Here is a 20227-nt window from a genome sequence, read left to right as displayed (position 1 = left end):
TTCTTTGCAAGTTCATAACAATTCACTAGACTTTCAGGATTTTGCCATGTTTGACATCTAATATGTTAAAACATCTACTCAGTCTGCAAGGTTAAAGTAACAATAAAGTAAGTACCTGGTATGGAGGTCACTCCTGGAACAGCAGTTGTTACAGATGTTGCACAAACCACCCCAGCATCTTCTGAGTGACCACAATTATTATCCCCCCATCCTCGGTGAGTACACTCTCCTAAGGTTCTTTCGTCTCCAGTACACTCAAGATCATCAAGAACTATTGGCCCAACTCCAATGGCGAAATCAGGGGCTGCAGTGGTAGCTCTGACTGCACCTGGGAATCCAAGCTGGCGACAGGCTACTGCGGCATCTTCTAATTCCCACAAATCATCACAAACTGTTCCCCACTGGCCATTGTAAAAGACTTCTACACGCCCCTCATGTGGACCAGATCCATCCATCAAACGAACACTACCATCTAGTTGAATATCAACATTGAAAGAAACAGTTAGGCAAACATTGTTGCGCGTTGGGTTTTAAAACAATTTAGAAAGTGTCATATTTGTTGACTTAGGCTAAATGGCTCACTTGATAATGACTCCAAGAAATGTTAAACATCATGCAGAAGTATTTGTCGATCTCCAGAGGAGGATTTGGCAAAATCAGAATTACCTAAAAAACAAAAAAACATCTATGAAAAGATGGATTCTTTCAAATTTAATGACAAGTCACCATAAGTAAAGTACCTGGTATAGCGGACACTTCAGGGAGAATGGTTGTTACAGAGGTTGCACAGACGAGTCCAGCATCTTCTGAGTGGCCACAATTACTATCTCCCCATCCTCGGTGAGAACATTCTCCTAAGGTTCTTTCGTTTCCGTTACAAACAAGGTCATCCAGAACTATTGGCCCATCTCCAATGGTGAATTCAGCCACTGCAGTGGTAGCTCTGACTGCACCTGGGAATCCAAGCTGGCGACAGGCTACTGCAGCATCCTGAAAGCCCCACAGGTCATCACAGACTGTTCCCCACTGGCCATCATAGAAGACTTCTACTCGCCCCTCATGTGGACCAGATCCATCCATCAAACGAACAGTACCATCTAATGGAATATCACCATTGAAAGAAACAGTTAGGAAAACATTGTTGCGCGTTGGGTTTAAAACAATTTAGAAAGTGTCATATTTGTTGACTAAGGCTAAATGGCTCACTTGATAGTGCCTCAAAGAATGTTAAACATCATGCAGAAGTATTTGTCGATCTACAGAGGAGGATTTGGCAAATTCAAGATTACCTAAAAAAAACAATAAAACATCTATGAAAAGATGGAATCTTCGAAATTTAATGACAAATCACCATAAAGTAAAGTACCTGGTATGGAGGACACTTCAGGTAGAATGGTTGTTACAGAGGTTGCACAGACAACTCCAGCATCTTCTGAGTGACCACAATTATTATCTCCCCATCCTCGGTGAGTACATTCTCCTAAGGTTCTTTCGTCTCCATTACATTCCAGGTCATCCAGAACTATTGGCCCATCTCCAATGGTGAATTCAGCAGCTGCAGTGGTAGCGCTGACTGCACCTGGGAATCCAAGCTGGCGACAGGCTACTGCAGCATCCTGAAAGTCCCACAGGTCATCACAAACTGTTCCCCACTGACCATCATAGAAGATTTCTACACGCCCCTCATGTGGACCAGACCCATCCATCAAACGAAGACTACCATCTAATGGAATATCAACATTGAAAGAAACAGTGTTGTGTGGGGTTTGAAACTAATTAAGAAAAAGTCCTATTTATTGATACTTACATGTAGGTTTCATGGCTCACTTGATAAAGAAAGGCTCCAAGAAATGTTAACCATATTTTAATAATTTTAATCAAACGCCCAAGAAAAGATTGAATCTGTGAGAGTTGTGTAGGAAATATGATATATTTAAACTCATAAGTGTCATATTTGTTGAGCACTAATACAGCAGGATTTCCGTATTGAGAAATTAAATACCTGGTATTGAGGTAACTCCTGGAAGAGCAGTTGTTTCAGATGTTGCACAAACCACCCCAGCATCTTCTGAGTGATCACAATTACTATCTCCCCATCCAAAGTGAGTACATTCTCCTAAAGTTCTTTCGTCTCCATTACATTCCAGGTCATCAAGATTTATTGGCCCAACTCCAATGGCGAAATCAGGGGCTGCAGTGGTAGCTCTGATTGCACCTGGGAATCCAAGCTGGCGACAGGCTACTGCAGCATCTTCTAATTCCCACAAATCATCACAGACTGTTCCCCACTGGCCATTATAAAAGACTTCTACACGCCCCTCATGTGGACCAGATCCATCCATCAAACGAACACTACCATCTAGTTGAATATCAACATTGAAAGAAACAGTTAGGCAAACATTGTTGCGCGTTGGGTTTTAAAACAGTTTAGAAAGTGTCATATTTGTTGACTTAGGCTAAATGGCTCACTTGATAATGACCCCAAGAAATGTTAAACATCATGCAGAAGTAATTGTCGATCTCCAGAGGAGGATTTGGCAAAATCAGAATTACCTAAAAAACAAAAAAACATCTATGAAAAGATGGAATCTTTGAAATTTAATGACAAGTCACCATAAGTAAAGTACCTGGTATAGCGGACACTTCAGGGAGAATGGTTGTTACAGAGGTTGCACAGACGAGTCCAGCATCTTCTGAGTGGCCACAATTACTATCTCCCCATCCTCGGTGAGTGCATTCTCCTAAGGTTCTTTCGTTTCCGTTACAAACAAGGTCATCCAGAACTATTGGCCCATCTCCAATGGTGAATTCAGCCACTGCAGTGGTAGCTCTGACTGCACCTGGGAATCCAAGCTGGCGACAGGCTACTGCAGCATCCTGAAAGCCCCACAGGTCATCACAGACTGTTCCCCACTGGCCATCATAGAAGACTTCTACACGCCCCTCATGTGGACCAGATCCATCCATCAAACGAACAGTACCATCTAATGGAATATCACCATTGAAAGAAACAGTTAGGAAAACATTGTTGCGCGTTGGGTTTAAAACAATTTAGAAAGTGTCATATTTGTTGACTAAGGCTAAATGGCTCACTTGATAGTGCCTCAAAGAATGTTAAACATCATGCAGAAGTATTTGTCGATCTACAGAGGAGGATTTGGCAAATTCAAGATTACCTAAAAAAAACAATAAAACATCTATGAAAAGATGGAATCTTCAAAATTTAATGACAAATCACCATAAAGTAAAGTACCTGGTATGGAGGACACTTCAGGTAGAATGGTTGTTACAGAGGTTGCACAGACTACTCCAGCATCTTCTGAGTGACCACAATTATTATCTCCCCATCCTCGGTGAGTGCATTCTCCTAAGGTTCTTTCGTCTCCATTACACTGAAGGTCATCTAGAACTATTGGCCCATCTCCAATGGTGAATTCGGCAGCTGCAGTAGTAGCTCTGACTGCACCTGGGAATCCAAGCTGGCGACAGGCTACTGCAGCATCCTGAAAGCCCCACAGGTCATCACAAACTGTTCCCCACTGACCTTCATAGAAGACTTCTACACGCCCCTCATAGGGACCAGATCCATCCATCAAACGAACAGCACCATCTAATGGAATATCAATATTGAAAGAAACATAAAGCAAACATTGTTGAGGGTGGGGTTTGAAACCAAGTTAGAAATTATCATGTTTTTCAATGTTTTTGCTAAATGGCACACTTGACAATGTCTCCAAGAAATGTTAAACGTCATGCAAAAATAGTAGCCCATCTCCAGAGGCGGATTTAAAACATTCAGGAACCCAAGGGTATTTGTAAAATTACCACTAAACATCTATAAAGGAAGAGATTCTTTGCAAGTTCATAACAAATCACTAGACTTTCAGGATTTTGCCATGTTTGACATCTGATATATTAAAATATCTGCTTAGTCTGCAACACTGAAGTAACCATAAAGTAAAGTACCTGGTACGGAGGTCACTCCTGGAACAGCAGTTGTTACAGAAGTTGCACAAACAACCCCAGCATCTTCCGAGTGGCCACAATTACTATCTCCCCATCCTCGGTGAGAACATTCTCCTAAGGTTCTTTCGTCTCCGTTACAAACAAGGTCATCTAGAACTATTGGCCCATCTCCAATGGTGAATTCGGTAGCTGCAGTAGTAGCTCTGACTGCACCTGGGAATCCAAGCTGGCGACAGGCTACTGCAGCATCCTGAAAGCCCCACAGGTCATCACAGACTGTTCCCCACTGACCTTCATAAAAGACTTCTACACGTCCCTCATGTGGACCAGATCCATCCATCAAACGAACACTACCATCTAATGGAATATCAACATTGAAAAAAAAAATAAAACAAACATTGAGTATGGGGTTTGAACCTAAATACATAAGTGTCATATTTGTTAATACTAAAGTATTAATAAAGTTAAGTACCTGGTATGGAGGACACTTCAGGGAGAATGGTTGTTACAGATGTTGCACAGACGACCCCAGCATCTTCTGAGTGGCCACAATTATTATCTCCCCATCCTCGGTGAGTACATTCTCCTAAGGTTCCTTCGTCTCCGTTACACTCCAGGTCATCCAGAACTATTGGCCCATCTCCAATAGTGAATTCAGCCGCTGCAGTGGTAGCTCTGACTGCACCTGGGAATCCAAGCTGGCGACAGGCTACTGCAGCATCCTGAAAGCCCCACAGGTCATCACAGACTGTTCCCCACTGACCTTCATAAAAGACTTCTACACGTCCCTCATGTGGACCAGATCCATCCATCAAACGAACACTACCATCTAATGGAATATCAACATTGAAAAAAAATTAAGACAAACATTGAGTATGAGGTTTGAACCTAAATACATAAGTGTCATATTTGTTAATACTTAAGTATTAATAAAGTTAAGTACCTGGTATGGAGGACACTTCAGGGAGAATGGTTGTTACAGATGTTGCACAGACGACCCCAGCATCTTCTGAGTGGCCACAATTATTATCTCCCCATCCTTGGTGAGTACATTCTCCTAAGGTTCCTTCGTCTCCGTTACACTCCAGGTCATCCAGAACTATTGGCCCATCTCCAATAGTGAATTCAGCCGCTGCAGTAGTAGCTCTGACTGCACCTGGGAATCCAAGCTGGCGACAGGCTACTGCAGCATCCTGAAAGCCCCACAGGTCATCACAGACTGTGCCCCACTGACCTTCATAAAAGACTTCTACACGTCCCTCATGTGGACCAGATCCATCCATCAAACGAACACTACCATCTAATGGAATATCAACATTGAAAAAAAATTAAGACAAACATTGAGTATGGGGTTTCAACCTAATCACATAAGTGTCATATTTGTTAATACTTAAGTATTAATAAAGTTAAGTACCTGGTATGGAGGACACTTCAGGGAGAATGGTTGTTACAGATGTTGCACAGACGACCCCAGCATCTTCTGAGTGGCCACAATTATTATCTCCCCATCCTCGGTGAGTACATTCTCCTAAGGTTCCTTCGTCTCCGTTACACTCCAGGTCATCCAGAACTATTGGCCCATCTCCAATAGTGAATTCAGCAGCTGCAGTGGTAGCTCTGACTGCACCTGGGAATCCAAGCTGGCGACAGGCTACTGCAGCATCCTGAAAGCCCCACAGGTCATCACAGACTGTTCCCCACTGACCTTCATAAAAGACTTCTACACGTCCCTCATGTGGACCAGATCCATCCATCAAACGAACACTACCATCTAATGGAATATCAACATTGAAAAAAAATTAAGACAAACATTGAGTATGAGGTTTGAACCTAAATACATAAGTGTCATATTTGTTAATACTTAAGTATTAATAAAGTTAAGTACCTGGTATGGAGGACACTTCAGGGAGAATGGTTGTTACAGATGTTGCACAGACGACCCCAGCATCTTCTGAGTGGCCACAATTATTATCTCCCCATCCTCGGTGAGTACATTCTCCTAAGGTTCCTTCGTCTCCGTTACACTCCAGGTCATCCAGAACTATTGGCCCATCTCCAATAGTGAATTCAGCCGCTGCAGTGGTAGCTCTGACTGCACCTGGGAATCCAAGCTGGCGACATACAACAGCAGCATCTGGAGAGTCCCACAGGTCATCACAAACTGTTCCCCACTGGCCATCATAGAAGATTTCCACGCGCCCTTCTGCTCCTGAACTTCCACCCATCAAACGAACAGCGCCCTCTGTAGGAAACAAGAAGTTGATTTTGATAATATTACTGGAACATTAGTCTGAACATGTGACAGCACACTTTGGGTCACGTTATTTTTGCAAGAGAGTAGTTCAAGCCTAGGTCAAACCCATCCCGTAATCACCTTTCAACTACATTAATGCAGACGACCGAAAGTGCACCTGCCAAGCGTCACCTCGAACCAATCAAACACAAATATAGAAAGCCTATGTTATGGCACATTTATCAAATGAAATAATCTTATTTAGTGAAATCACTGGTTCTGAAAAGCAAATACCTGTCTGCGTAAAAAAAACATGGTACACTTTGCAGTAAGACCAAAACAAGAGTATTAAGCAAACGGGTATATGTGCAAATTAGCCTACAGCAATTTTAATTATCTTGAAAAGTATCCTGATCAGTTTGCATTTCATAATCGGGAAAGAAGAGTTAACATTTTTAGAAAGTCGTGGGTGATTAAAAACCCAACCCTTAAAGGCAGTGGACACTATTGGTAATTCTCAAAATAATTATCATCATAAAACCAAGTAATGGGGAGAGGTTGATAGTATAAAACATTGTGAGAAACAGCTCCCTCTGAAGTGACATAGTTTTCGACAAAGAAGTAATTTTCCACTCATTTGATTTTGTGACCTCAAGTTTAGAATTTGATGTATCAAAATCAAGATTCAGAAAGCACACAACTTCCTGTGACAAGGGTGTTTTTCTTTCATTATTATCTTGCAACTTCGATGACCGATTGGGCTCAAATTTTCACAGGTTTGTTATTTTATACATATGTTGAGATACACCAACTGTGAAGACTAACCTTTGACAATTACCAATAGTGTCCACTGCCTTTAAAAAAAACAAAAAAAAGTTGTTAAGAGTTTGTTTAGGTCACCTATGTCTGTAGATACAGCTTCAGTACAAACAACAGCAGCATCTTCTGAGTGACCACAATTATTATCTCCCCATCCTCGGTGTGTACATTCTCCTAAGGTTCTTTCGTCTCCATTACATTCCAGGTCATCCAGAACTATTGGCCCATCTCCAATAGTGAATTCAGCCGCTGCAGTGGTAGCTCTGACTGCACCTGGGAATCCAAGCTGGCGACAGACTACAGCAGCATCTTGCAAGTCCCACAAATCATCACAAACCGTTCCCCATTCGCCCTCATAGAAGACTTCCACGCGACCTTCAACTTCTGAAGAGCCATCAACTAATCGAACACTCCCATCTGGGGGAAAAAGAATTACATGAAAAGATGTTTTGGACTGCATGTGTGCCTACTCCCAGATTCGGATGACAGGACTTGAACCAAAGGCTGAATGAATGCACTCAATTTATAGATTGTTTTAAAAAAGCAAGAGAAAATAAACCAGGGTAATTCATTTCATGTGTTTTTTTCCTGCCTACCACTTTTTTTCAATTCTTGTTGAACTTCTGCACTGGACTGATGGGGCCTTTTGTATTATGTGTATTCAGTTTTCAGTCCCCTCTTGGGATAAAACTTTCCAAAGACACCACCATTTTTTCACTCAAAAGAATATCCCATTGAGTTGAGGTAGAATATCCCATTGAGGTAGATTAGACACTATATTATTTCACACCGAATGAAAAAGTGGTGGCGCCATCCATACATGTAAACTGAAACTTTTCCCTTGACAGTTTTGTTGTTTATGGGTGCGTTTGTTTAGCTCCCCTGGGTCGACCCCGGTGTGTGGCGTTTTTTTCCCAGGACGAACGTAGGTAATTATCTGCACACGTTCATCCTGGAAAAAAAAAAACGCCACACACCGGGGTCGACCCAGGGAAGGTAAACGAACGCACCCAAAGACTAGCCTACTTTACCCCCTGGCGGCATGGATGGATACTATGATAATAAAAAAACAAATTCCTAACAGTTGGTGTGATGTTTCAATAAGGTTGCATAACGGACTGTATAAATTACTTTAAAATATAGAGTAACATCACAATGACCTGTAACTGGAGACAAACTTGGAGTGACTAAAGAAGCAGCCTCGTCATAACAAACGACCCCAGCATCTTCCGAGTGACCACAATTATTATCACCCCATCCTCGGTGAGTACATTCTCCTAAGGTTCTCTCGTCTCCATTACACTCAAGGTCATCCAGAACTATTGGCCCATCTCCAATGGTGAATTCAGCAGCTGCAGTTGTAGCTCTGATTGCATCTTGGAATCCAAGCTGGCGACAAACTACAGCGGCATCTTGTAGGTCCCACAAATCATCACAAACAGTTCCCCACTCGCCCCAGTGGTAGATTTCAACTCGACCCTCCGCTCGTGAACTCCCACCTATCAAACGAACAGCGCCCTCTGTAGGAAACAAGAAGTTGAATTTACATCACCGCACGTTTATCCAATGAATTGTATCCAATCAAATCTCTGGTTCTGAAAAGCATTGGTACCATTAGCCCATGTCTTTATCCTTGCGGCTAAGAAGACCTGGCACACTGGACAGTGAGCGAAGAAAACGAGAAGCCATAGATCTGTACACATTAGCCTATACAGTAAATTGATAATCTGAAAATTAGTATAGGAGCCAACACTGATAGAAGCCATATAAAACTATGTTTGCAAATTACATACCAGGAAATAACAGTTAACATTTACCCAGTGCCCGAACTGGACACTTTTAGTAGTTTTTGTATTACTCAAAAATATTTATTAACATAAAAACTTACTTGGTAACGAGCAATGGGGAGCTGTTAATAGTATTGTGAGAAACGGATCCCTCATGGAGGAAAACAAAATCGATGTTTTTGAGAAAGAAGTAACTTTTCACTCAAATGATTGAATTGAACTCGAGACCTCAGCTGAGGTCTCAAATTCAAGGCATCTGAAACTTCTGTGACATGGGTGTTTTTTTTTCCATCTTTTCAATCGCAACCTAGCCACGGCGACCAAATGAGTTCTTTTCACATTTTTTATATGAGTAACATGTTGAAATAGCCTAAGAGGTGTCCATCCTTCTTAAAGACACCATAAAGAAAAATTATGAAAAAACCTCAAAAAATAAGTTATAAATTTCGAAAGGTTTTGTGTCACCCTTAATTGAAGCTTCAGCACAAACGACCCCAGCATCTTCTGAGTGACCACAATTATTATCTCCCCATCCTCGGTGAGTGCATTCTCCTAAGGTTCTTTCGTCTCCAGTACACTCAAGGTCATCCAGAACTATTGGCCCATCTCCAATGGTGAAATCAGCAGCTGCAGTAGTAGCTCTAACTGCACCTGGGAATCCAAGCTGGTGGCAGACTACAGCAGCATCTTGTAAGTCCCACAGGTCATCACAAACTGTTCCCCATTCGCCCTCATAGAAGACTTCAACGCGACCTTCAACTTCAGAAGAGCCATCAACCAACCGAACACTTCCATCTGAAGAGAGAAAAATTAAATAGCCCCTATATGAAAATAATGGTGTTTTAACACTGAACAGCCAAACAAACACTGACAAACACCACGCATGCACTCACCCCGCACACTCTCATTTATATTAATAAAATAAAAACGTTACTTATAGTATTGGTTGTGTCATAGGAGGAACAATTGTCCGAAAGAAACTGCAACTTTTCACTGACAGTTCTAATATCGAAAGTTCACACACAGTCTTATTTTGTGAGCCGTTTCCAATTGTGTCTGGAGTTTATACTCTTACGTGCACTGCCTGCACCTGTTTCTCTTTTCTTCTTTCACTATTCTCTTGCAACTTCGATGAAAAAAATTGAGCCAATAATGCTCAAGTGAGAAACTGGTCTCTGACAAAAATTACTACCAAACGTGACTAGTGCTTTTAGGTTGTTGAATAGGACCTGCAGTGGGGCTTCGAGCTAGGCGCTATAGTTCTCCCCTGATGAAAAGTTTTGCATTCTGAGTTCATTAATAAGTTCTTATTAAAAAGCGCATTATTTTCACAATAACGTCTGAATGCGCTTAGTGCGGATTTCACAAAGAATTAAAGACAGCAGACACTTTTGGTAATTACTCAAAATAATTATTAGCATAAAACCTTTCTTGGTAACAAGTAATGGGGAGAGGTTGATGGTATAAAACATCGTGAGAAATGGCTCCCTCTGAAGTGCCATAGTTTTCGAGAAAGAAGTAATTTTCCACGAATTTGATTTCGAGACCTCAGATTTAGAACTTGAGGTCTCGAAATCAACCATCTAAACGCACACAACTTCATGAGACAAGGGTGTTTTTTCTTTCATTATACTCTCGCAAGTTCGATGATCGATTGAGCTCAAATGTTCACAGGTTTGTTATTTTATGCATATGTTGAGACACACCAACTAGGAAGGCTATTCGTGGACAATTACCAATAGTGTCCACTGCCTTTAAGACTACAGTTTTATCTCGAGTTAGCACGAGTTACTCATTCTAGGACTAGACTAGCCATATACGTTTTTAATATCTCCATAGAACTAGATAGTCCTAAGTTAACTCTTTGTGAAATCGACCCCAGCAAAGTCACTTTAATGCACGTGCCCCTGGAAGGAAATGCGAGTTGTTTATAACTCCTACAAAAAGGAAATACCCGGTGTAACCTTCGATGTAATAACAACAAAAAGTGTCACCTTGTGCTGTGCACCGGCCACAGTTTAAAAATTCGTTTAAAGGCAGTGGACACTATTGGGGAGAGGTTTATAGTATAAAACACTGTGGGAAACGGCAGTGGACACTATTGGTAATTACTCAAAATAATTATTAGCTTAAAACCTTTCTTGATTACCAGTAATAGGGAGAGGTTGATAGTATAAAACATTGTGAGAAACAGCTCCCTCTGAAGTGACGTAGTTTTTGAGAAAGAAGTAATTTTCCACGAATTTGATTTTGATACCCCAAGTTTAGAATTTGAGGTCTCGAAATCAAGCATCTGAAACCACACAACTTCGTGTGACCAAGGTGTTTTTCCTTTCATTAATATCTCGCAACTTCGACAACCGATTGACCTCAAATTTTCGCAGGTTTGTTATTTTATGCATATGTTGAGATACACTAACTGTGAAGGTTCGTCTTTGACAATTACCAATAGTGTCCACTGCCTTTAATGTACCTTTGGGTTGTGATTTATTTTTAGGCGCGATATATGCCTTGTAGAGTTATTACCAATTTTGTTTTTTAACTAATGGAAGTTTTTCACTTCGTTTGCAAGAGGATTCAGATTATCAGTTGGGTTTTGTTTTTTTGTTTGTTTTTGTTTTACCTGATACCGACTTGCACCATCGAACAAAAATGCCCTTGATTATTGTGGAATGTAAGAAGAACCAAGACAAGGAAGGAAATTGCACGCCCGTTGGTCCAATCTGTTCATCATCCGGTTGACAAGATCACAGTCACATGGGTCTTGTTTATTATGCCCCATACTGCATGGTATCATGGAGCTATATAATATTTCGACCTCCATGATGTTATTAACCTTTGTCATGGTGCAGCCAACTTCATTTTCCCCCATTCATAACAAAGTAACCAAATCGAGGCGGGAAGAACAAAATAGTCTGGTTCCTATTTGAATAAAGATTTAACCTTTTGGCATTCATTATTGTCATTCGAAGAACATGACCAAGATTAAGGCAGCGGGATAAGGTCTATAACGAGCCAAACAAAAATACAAGGGAACACTCCGTATTTTAAGCGAAAGATATAGCAACAACTCTGCAGTAGACACTATTGGTAATTGTCAAAGACTTTAGCCTTCACAGTTCGTGTATCTCAATATGCATAAAATAACTAACCTGTGAAAATTTGAGCTCAATCGGTCATCGAAGTTGCGAGATAATAATGAAAGAAAAAAACACCCTTGTCACACGAAGTTGTGTGCGTTCGTTTAGATAGTTGATTTCGAGACCTCAAGTTCTAAATCTGAGGTCTCGAAACCAAATTCGTGGAAAATTACTTCTTTCTCGAAAATTATAGCACTTCAGAGGGAGCCGTTTCTCACAATGTTTTATACCATCAACCTCTCCCCATTACTCGTTACCAAGTGAGGTTTTATGCTAATAATTATTTTGAGTAATTACCAATAGTGTCCACTGCCTTTAATAGGATACAAATTCAAACCGGGGACCTTACTATAACAAAAGAGAAAATAGGGGTTTCGGTTCGGGAAAGGCCCACAGTTGGAACACGTGTACAATACCAATAGGAGCTGCTAATAAAAAATAAAAATAAAAAGTTAGTGTATAAACAAAAGAGACAATAGGATGTCCACACAGGGGCAGAGTCACACTCGCGTGCGTTGGCAGTGTGTGTAAACGGCCACTGCTTGTATATTTTAGGGTGATATACGAGGCATTTTACAGGAAACCAGTTCCATCAGGAAATATCAAAGAAGAGATTACATTTGAATTTGCACTTATTATTTTTCATGGGGATCGTATATAAGACATTGTTTCGAAAGTTATTCATGTGCATTATCGGAGTACTCCTGCTGCATGCACTGCAGTTGGTTGCCTCCATTGCCTGCAATGCCTCGTGCTATCTTTCAAGTTATAGAGTGACGAAGAAGAAAAAACACTCCAAAAGAGTGAAATTTGCACTATTTCTAAGAACCATAATGTGAAGGACAGCTTTGTTCAGAGTGGGGTTAAGGAGTGATCATAATTCACTCCGAAAATAGCGATATTTCACCTTTCTAAAGAGTGACAAAAATGCCCCTTTAAAGACTGAAAACACATCACTCTTTTTACAGGACACCTTTGGTGATATTGGAAAATAAAACACTGGAAAATTCCAACATTTAGAGCACAGTATACCGTGTAAAAATAATAATAAATAAATATAATCAAATCAGAGTATAGCAAGAAGTATGTTATGCCTTACAATAGTGGACAGTATTTTGTTTTAATAGTTATTGGATATTTTGTGTTTTGTACTTAAATAAATATTTTTATATTTGTTAATGTTTTTATGTAATTTTTAAAAACAAATTTATATTTTCTTATGGTCTGTATTTTAAACGCAATTCAGCCTCTGGCTGCCAAGTTTGAGTTTTTTTTTTTTTTTTTTTTTTTTTTTTTTTTTTAAATATAACAATAATAATATTCAGTGTTTGGTGGGGATATACTTTTATTTCCTCTTTCGATATCTATCTGAGTTATACCACACATGGTGTCAATTTTATCACCCCCGTTTTTGCAGTGAAAGCTCAAATGAAAAAAAAAAAAAGAGGGACAGGAAAGAGCAAGGTCATCAAAACAGCTGCTTATTTTCTGATTCTTAACAATTTATCACGTTTTTATTTGTTTAAAGCAATGGACACTTTTGGTAATGTTGTTGAATACCATTGTGTGAAAACCTGTGTGAAAATTTGGGCTCAATTGGTCAATTAATTTGCAAGTGAATAACTAAAGGAAAAAACGCCCTTGTTGCAATATATTCAGATAAAAGGCTGATGTACGAGGTCTCTTGATATTTTAGTGAGAAATAACATCTTTCTAAAAAACACCACTTCAGAGGAAGCCGTTTATATTAACAGCTCTCCAATGCTCATTACCAAGTAAGGCTATACCAATGTCCAGTGCCTTTCTGGGCAGTTTTTCAAAATAATACTACGAATTAAAGCTAAACTTGACTCAGTTTGAACAGTTTGTTTTTTAATGTTTGAAAATGTTTCTATCATATCCACATTGTTGCTTCTTTAAACTTGCATAGACCAGAAAAGGTGCACTTCGGTCGCGTATTCAAGGCACTGGACGCCTTTGGTAATTGTCGAAGACCAGTCTTGGTGTATCTTAACATATGCATAACATAAAACCTGAGAAAATTTGAACTTAAATGGTCGTCGAAGTTGCTAGAGAATAACGGAAGACAAAAATACCTTGTCCTTCAAGTTGTGTGCTTTCAGATGCTTGATTTCGAGACCTCAGCTGAGGCCTTGAATTCAATTCACCATTTTACTGAAACATTACTTCTTCCTCAAAAACTACATTACCTCATGGAGGGAGCCAATTTTTCACAATGTTTTATATTATCAACAGCTCTCCATTGCTCATTACAGAGTAAATTTTTATGGTAAGAATTATTTTGAGTAATTACCAATAGTATCCGGTACCTTTTAGAATAATGGTAGTTTGGTCCTTGATGTTATTTTTCATTAAAGCGGCCGATGTGAGAGGCGGCCGCATCGGCCTGCAGCGGTACCGCGTCACAAGATAGCCCTAATCCAAATCTTATCGGGACATGAATTTAAAGGCACTGGACACTATTGGTAATTACTCAACATATTTGTTAGCATAAAAAATTACTCTGTAACGAGCTATGGGGAGCCGTTGATTTAGAGTTAAAACAACTTGTGATAAACGGCTCCCTCTGAAGAACCTAGTTTTTGAGAAAGAAATTATTTCTCAATCAACGATATTAAAAGACTTCAAGCTTGAGGCCCCTTTTAGGCATCTGGAAGCAGACTAGTTTGTACTACAGGGGTGTTTTTTTTGTTGTCTTCATTATTCTCTTACAACTTCGATAACCGATTGAGTTCAAATTTTCACAGGTTTGTTATTTTATGCATATGTTCAGATACACCAAGTGAGAAGACTGGTCTTTGACAATTACCAATAGTGTCCAGTGCCTATTGTCACACATGGAATAAGTTTGACCCAACAGTATTTTAACCAGTGGTACGTTGATGCTTTCACCCCGGCCAAAACATTATTTCCGCGTAAGTTTTTAACTTACCCGTTTGTGCGTTCGTATGAGTACACAAGAGCATAAACACCAGCGCAAAACTCTTCAGCCACGTTTTACATGTTAGATCTGACATACTTGACGAGTGAAGCAGAAGAATTATAAACCATGAAGCTGTCGTGAGTTGGACTCCTGAAACGGTTGGCCAACCTTTATGTCCAACTTTATCAGTGTTGATGAATTTGGTGCTTAGCACACAGTGGCGCGCCCAACACTCTTATGAGGTCTTACAACCTATTTCCGACATGTTCGTAATTTGGAATGAGGGAGTTTTCATAATGGACTGTTCCACTGATAAGAAGTTGAAGTGAGAATGGAACAGTCAGTTCAACAGGAAAGAGTGGGCTAAATGAAGTGCTCTGTGTTTGACAGACACCCAAGCACGGAACACCCCCCCTAATATTTCCCAGCATTAACCCGTTTGTGTTTCGACCGTGGAAGTGCTGCCTGCAATTTTACCGTTTAAAGGCACGGGACACTATTGGTAATTACTCAAAATAATTGCTAGCATAAAAACTTAGTTGGTAACAAGCATGTAAGAGCTGTTGTTAGTATAAAACATTTTGAGAAACGTGTCCCTCTGAAGTAACCAAGTTGTTGAGAAAAAAAGGTTATTTCTTACTCAAAATATCAAAGCATTTTATTATGCGTCTGAAAGCACACAGAGTGATGTTGGATTAACCAAGTAAGAATACTGGTCTTTGACAATTACCAAACGTGTCCACATTGCCTTCCTTGCGGCCGTGAGACGACAAGTGCCTGTGTAACTTTTGCGCATATAGATTCATAACTACAGAAGTATTGGATTTATCATTTCGAACAAACAGTTGTCCGGAAGCAGGCCACTGCTGGCACAGTTAGTCGAAGTTCAACCAACCCACCAGAAATAGTTCTGTCAAAAACGCTTTCGTTTTCAATAAAGTTGTGTTTGAATCACTGGAGTTTTGGTTTTGCATAGATCTCACTTTTCTTTCTGTTTTTGATTTATTTGTACTTTATTGGGGTGTTTGAGCTTGACATTTTAAAATAGTTCATTTATTTTGTTCGGGTTATTTGCAAGGGCATAATTGTTTTTGCACGGATCTCTTATAAAACGTAAGCAGAAAAGGACACTGAAAAGGGTAAACACAATGTACTTCGTTCAATCGGCAAAACAGTTTGATTTTTTTCTCAAAATGAAAAAGCAATCAACATTACATTTCATTTCCTCGAAAGAACGTTTCGTGCCCTCGAAATAATAATATATTTCGTTACCTGATTGGAACATGATAATTATGTCATTAAAGGGGCACACAATAATATTTTGTTACCTCAAGGGAACGAAATAATATTTGACGGAATTAAAAATATTACTGTGGGGGAACAAAACAGTGCTTCGATTGAACATAAATAATACGCGAAATAATGTAATTAATGGTTACTTTTTCCCGGAAACGAAATTTGGCGCTGTGGTACCCCGTGTAAGAGCGCTTTATAAATGCCTTATTTTATATTATTATTAGTAGTAGTGTTACTCCTTGCTATGGCCGCCATCTTAAATGTCAAATAATGGAAACGCGCATGCGTGTACGCATGCTGCGCGCTATATTATAATCTCTGCCAATGATAGCGCTTCATTGACTTCAGAGAGGGAACTCCTTTTTATGTCTGGATGGCGTCATGCGCATGGAGTCTATGCACCATAACCTGCATGCGCGTAACGTAACTGCAATTGAGAGCCCAAGTAAACTTTTGTGTACAAAAAAAAAAAAAAAAAAAAAAAAATAGTTACGTAATATTATAATCAAGGATAAACAGCAAGTGTTTCAATTCAAATCTTCAGCCATCAGGTATTAATAAATCGGGTCACGCGACTAAAACGAAAACAACTCAGCAGTTTCAACTTACATTATAAGTTCACCTGAAGCTTGTTTTGTGTTATAGAGGAGTATCAAAGTACCGGATGTTTGCAGTCACCCATTCGCTGCCGAGGTAAAATTTCCTTCCTATACGGATACCATTGTCAGAGGTAATTTTTTATCAGTTTATACTACATAGTTCGTTTCCCACAAAGGGTTATTATAGAGTTCGTCTGTTCAGAGACTTAGAAACGAAAGACGTCATAGAGTGCCCGATATTTTGGGTGGTTTTAGTCCACAAAAACTACTCCCAGTGCAACATTTTCTGGTGTAAAAAAATGTGGTTCCTCAAAATGGCGGATCGTGACAAAAGTAAGAGGGAAATTACCCAATTTAGATGGATGTTTGTGTAAAATCACTTCTACCTTTAAAATATATTTTCAACCATGCTTGTTTTATGATAAAAACAAAACAAACCACTTTTATAGTCCAAAGAGTCGCCCAATCCGAAGGCATGTGTAACTTTAACTTTAACTCTTAGTTATGATCCACACAGAGGGTGAAACTTTTAGTTGACAGTGACACATTGTTTGAGTATAGGGCATGGAGAAAGGACGGGAATCCCATGCGAATGTAGACTTTATTCAAGTCCCATTCTCGTGTGAGAGGTCCCTAAGCATAATATACCCAAACTAACTATAAAGCAACACGTATAGCATACAGTGCGCGCTCGCCGTCAAAATGTGGTCCCGAGAATGGATGTGGAACAGGTTTTGGAATGCAGAGCATCACAAAACAGTAGTTTCCTGGGGATGGCACGGGATTGGGACTTGAGTCAAGTCTAATACGAATGCGGTCGGACAATCTACAAAGATTGGAACGATCGAAGTGGGCTTAAATGCACTGGACACTATTGGTAATTACTCAAAATAAATGTTGGTTTACAAACTTACTTGGTAACGAGCAATGGAGAGATATTGATAGAGAAAACATTGTAAGAAACTGTTCCCTCTGATCTCCTAAAGCACCAAAGTGCATTCGCTAAAGTAACGTAGTTTTCTGAAAGCAGGAATTTGTCTTATTGCAACTTCAACGACCAATATTGAGCCCAAATTTTCGCCGATTAGTTATACTTATGGGATAGAGCAACGAGGGAGAATACTGGTCTTTGGCAGTTAATAAAGGTGTCCAGTGCCTTTCGTTGTGGTAAAGGTTGTTGGATCACTCAGGGCAGGGCTAAGGCTAGCCTGTAGTCAAGGCGCACGCGGCACCTCCTTCTCAAACACGACCCCCAGATATCACGCACTGGCGTGCCGCCGCCGCGTGCGACTTGATTAAAGGCTATGCTGAGGTAACCTGAAGCTATAAAAAAATCAAATATGTTTAAGGTCACAAAATAATGTAATACATTAATCCTATACCTTAACCGGAAGCCAACGAAGGTCAGTCAAGGATTATGGGTTCATATGACAACACTTATACCCATGCAGTATTAGGATTAGAGTGCCTTTAATGATACTGTAACAAACATGTTGAGATAAACCACTCGGAATGCAGGCTTCATCTCAACACAAGGGTTAACACAAAGGTAAAATGTAAGGGGTGGCACCATTTTTATTTCTACGGGCATTTCTGTAAAACTACAACTGCATTTCTTGAAAAAAAATCGCCTTTCTTCAGCACTCATGGTATGCCATATATTTACTACCTTTTTTATAAGACATTCTGACTTGATAAAAACAAGTGCGTTTCTGGAAAAAAATCAATCAAAATTATTATATTAAAGTTTCAACCTAGAACTGGGCCGAATCTGAAAACATCCGGGACATTATTTTCTCCTTGATATTCTGTTGCCCCCGTAAGGCGAATTGTGCAGAAAGTTCGTCTGATAGCGCACTCTTTTGTAAAACACTTCTTTGCATGCACGCTCATGCAAACTTCCGAGCGCCTGTATTTGGCGCGTATTTTGAAGGTTAGCAATACAATCGGGAGGATATCTCACGCGTTCAACAATGATTTGTATAGTTATGTCATTCACTTCTTCATTGCTGGAATTATGGCATCCTACTATAGACTTGATTCAAATCCCGTGCTCTTGCGAGAGATCCCTATTATAATCTGCCGTCAAATTTAAACTATTGTGATGTTAGGTGATGGGACTGAAAATAAAAGGACTCACACGGGATTGAGACTTGAGTCAAGTCTATACTTACTATCCGCTCGTCCCCAGCGCCTTGCTTTTAACAAAGGCGCTGGGATGGGCAAACGTATCATGCACTGTCATTGGTTTAATAATGCGCAGTCCCATCATGCATCACACTCACACTGCACCATATTTCTATGCACTGTACGCATGACGTACTTCCTGAACAAGAATCTGTGCAAGCGATTATTAGCCCACCCCAGTGGTCCTGGAAAGACTGGCCGCTGGGGCCGAGAGAATACCTCATCTACAGCTAGCGGCTCCAGATACTCACTCACGCGGGATTGTATACACCTGCAACCGTGGACCTCCTAGTGTCCCTCCTTTGTTTAAACTCAAAAACTTCTTTTTGCAACAGTTCCTATTTGTTGTGTACACGTTTTCCAACTGTGGACCTTTCCCGAACCGTTGACCCTTGTCCTCTTTTGTAGGTCCCCGGTTTGAACGTATATGCCTACTCACTCGGTCGCCCACCTAGGCGGGCTCGAGTAATTCTGTCTTGCATGAGGGTGGACAGTTCGTCACTAGTTGATTCTACACCGATGCTCTTTTGCAGCACGTACCCGATGTAAGACATTTGTTATCTTCCTCGTCTCCTTCTGTGTCTCTGAGTTTGTTTCCGATCCGGAGAACGACTTTATGAGATAGAAACTCGCCGTAAGCACAAATTCGGCCGTAAGCGGCTCTATAAAATGGGGCGGGGGGGGGGGCACGAGATCCTGCTGACACCATGAGTTAGCAAGGCATGCCGGGGAAATGGCACGGAGAAACGATCACGCTTTTATTTTGTGTCCAAACACAGGCAGAATTACCACTTTGTTTGTGCTATTTTCTTGCATTTGACGGTATACAACTATAACCCTAGAGTTGATATTTCGCCCTCTAGATGATGTGTCTGAAAGCTAGGAGAAAGTTGTTTTGTCAGCCGCTATCCTTAACCATGGAGGAAGGTAATTGAACTGCTCACATCATTACAACATTATGGCTAAACCCACTGTACATTACATGTACATACTTATACAGTGTACATAATGTATTGTGCCCGGTCGCATCTTGTAGTATAGAATAGCCTTGCTCAAGGCAGTCGAATTATTCACTCCGAAAAAAGACCGCCGCTGTATAAAAACCCACCCGTATTCACTGTGCGTAAAACCCACCCGTATTCACTGTGCGTAACATCGCACGACACGATGCCCCCGTACACTATTCGCATGCGGAGGCCGTCAGGCCGACAGCCTTGTAGGATCTGTGTTGAAGCCACTGACCTCATTACTATAAT

The 20227-nt window shown here is 40.4% G+C and overlaps 1 protein-coding gene across 2 annotated transcripts in view; it reads right to left on the bottom strand.

Moving 5' to 3' along the window:
* LOC139950228 (uncharacterized) overlaps positions 1 to 15139 on the bottom strand; it is a 33650-nt gene extending 18511 nt beyond the window's left edge. For both annotated transcript variants that reach the window (XM_071948845.1, XM_071948846.1), the window contains exons 1-15: positions 14899 to 15139; positions 9271 to 9600; positions 8179 to 8538; positions 7100 to 7435; positions 5852 to 6208; positions 5381 to 5737; positions 4910 to 5266; positions 4439 to 4795; positions 3967 to 4323; positions 3254 to 3610; positions 2628 to 2984; positions 2003 to 2359; positions 1367 to 1723; positions 741 to 1097; positions 116 to 472 (exon numbers count right to left, since the gene is read on the bottom strand). In XM_071948845.1, the coding sequence (XP_071804946.1) occupies positions 116 to 472; positions 741 to 1097; positions 1367 to 1723; positions 2003 to 2359; positions 2628 to 2984; positions 3254 to 3610; positions 3967 to 4323; positions 4439 to 4795; positions 4910 to 5266; positions 5381 to 5737; positions 5852 to 6208; positions 7100 to 7435; positions 8179 to 8538; positions 9271 to 9600; positions 14899 to 14983 (5038 nt within the window). In that variant the 5' untranslated portion in view covers positions 14984 to 15139. The remainder of the gene's footprint in view (positions 1 to 115; positions 473 to 740; positions 1098 to 1366; positions 1724 to 2002; positions 2360 to 2627; positions 2985 to 3253; positions 3611 to 3966; positions 4324 to 4438; positions 4796 to 4909; positions 5267 to 5380; positions 5738 to 5851; positions 6209 to 7099; positions 7436 to 8178; positions 8539 to 9270; positions 9601 to 14898) is intronic.
* Positions 15140 to 20227: the final 5088 nt, after the last annotated feature.

The sequence above is a fragment of the Asterias amurensis genome, chromosome 18 (assembly GCF_032118995.1).
Source record: "Asterias amurensis chromosome 18, ASM3211899v1".
In the NCBI taxonomy this organism is placed as follows: Eukaryota; Metazoa; Echinodermata; class Asteroidea; order Forcipulatida; family Asteriidae; genus Asterias; species Asterias amurensis.
This window is presented reverse-complemented; position numbering and strand designations above follow the sequence as displayed.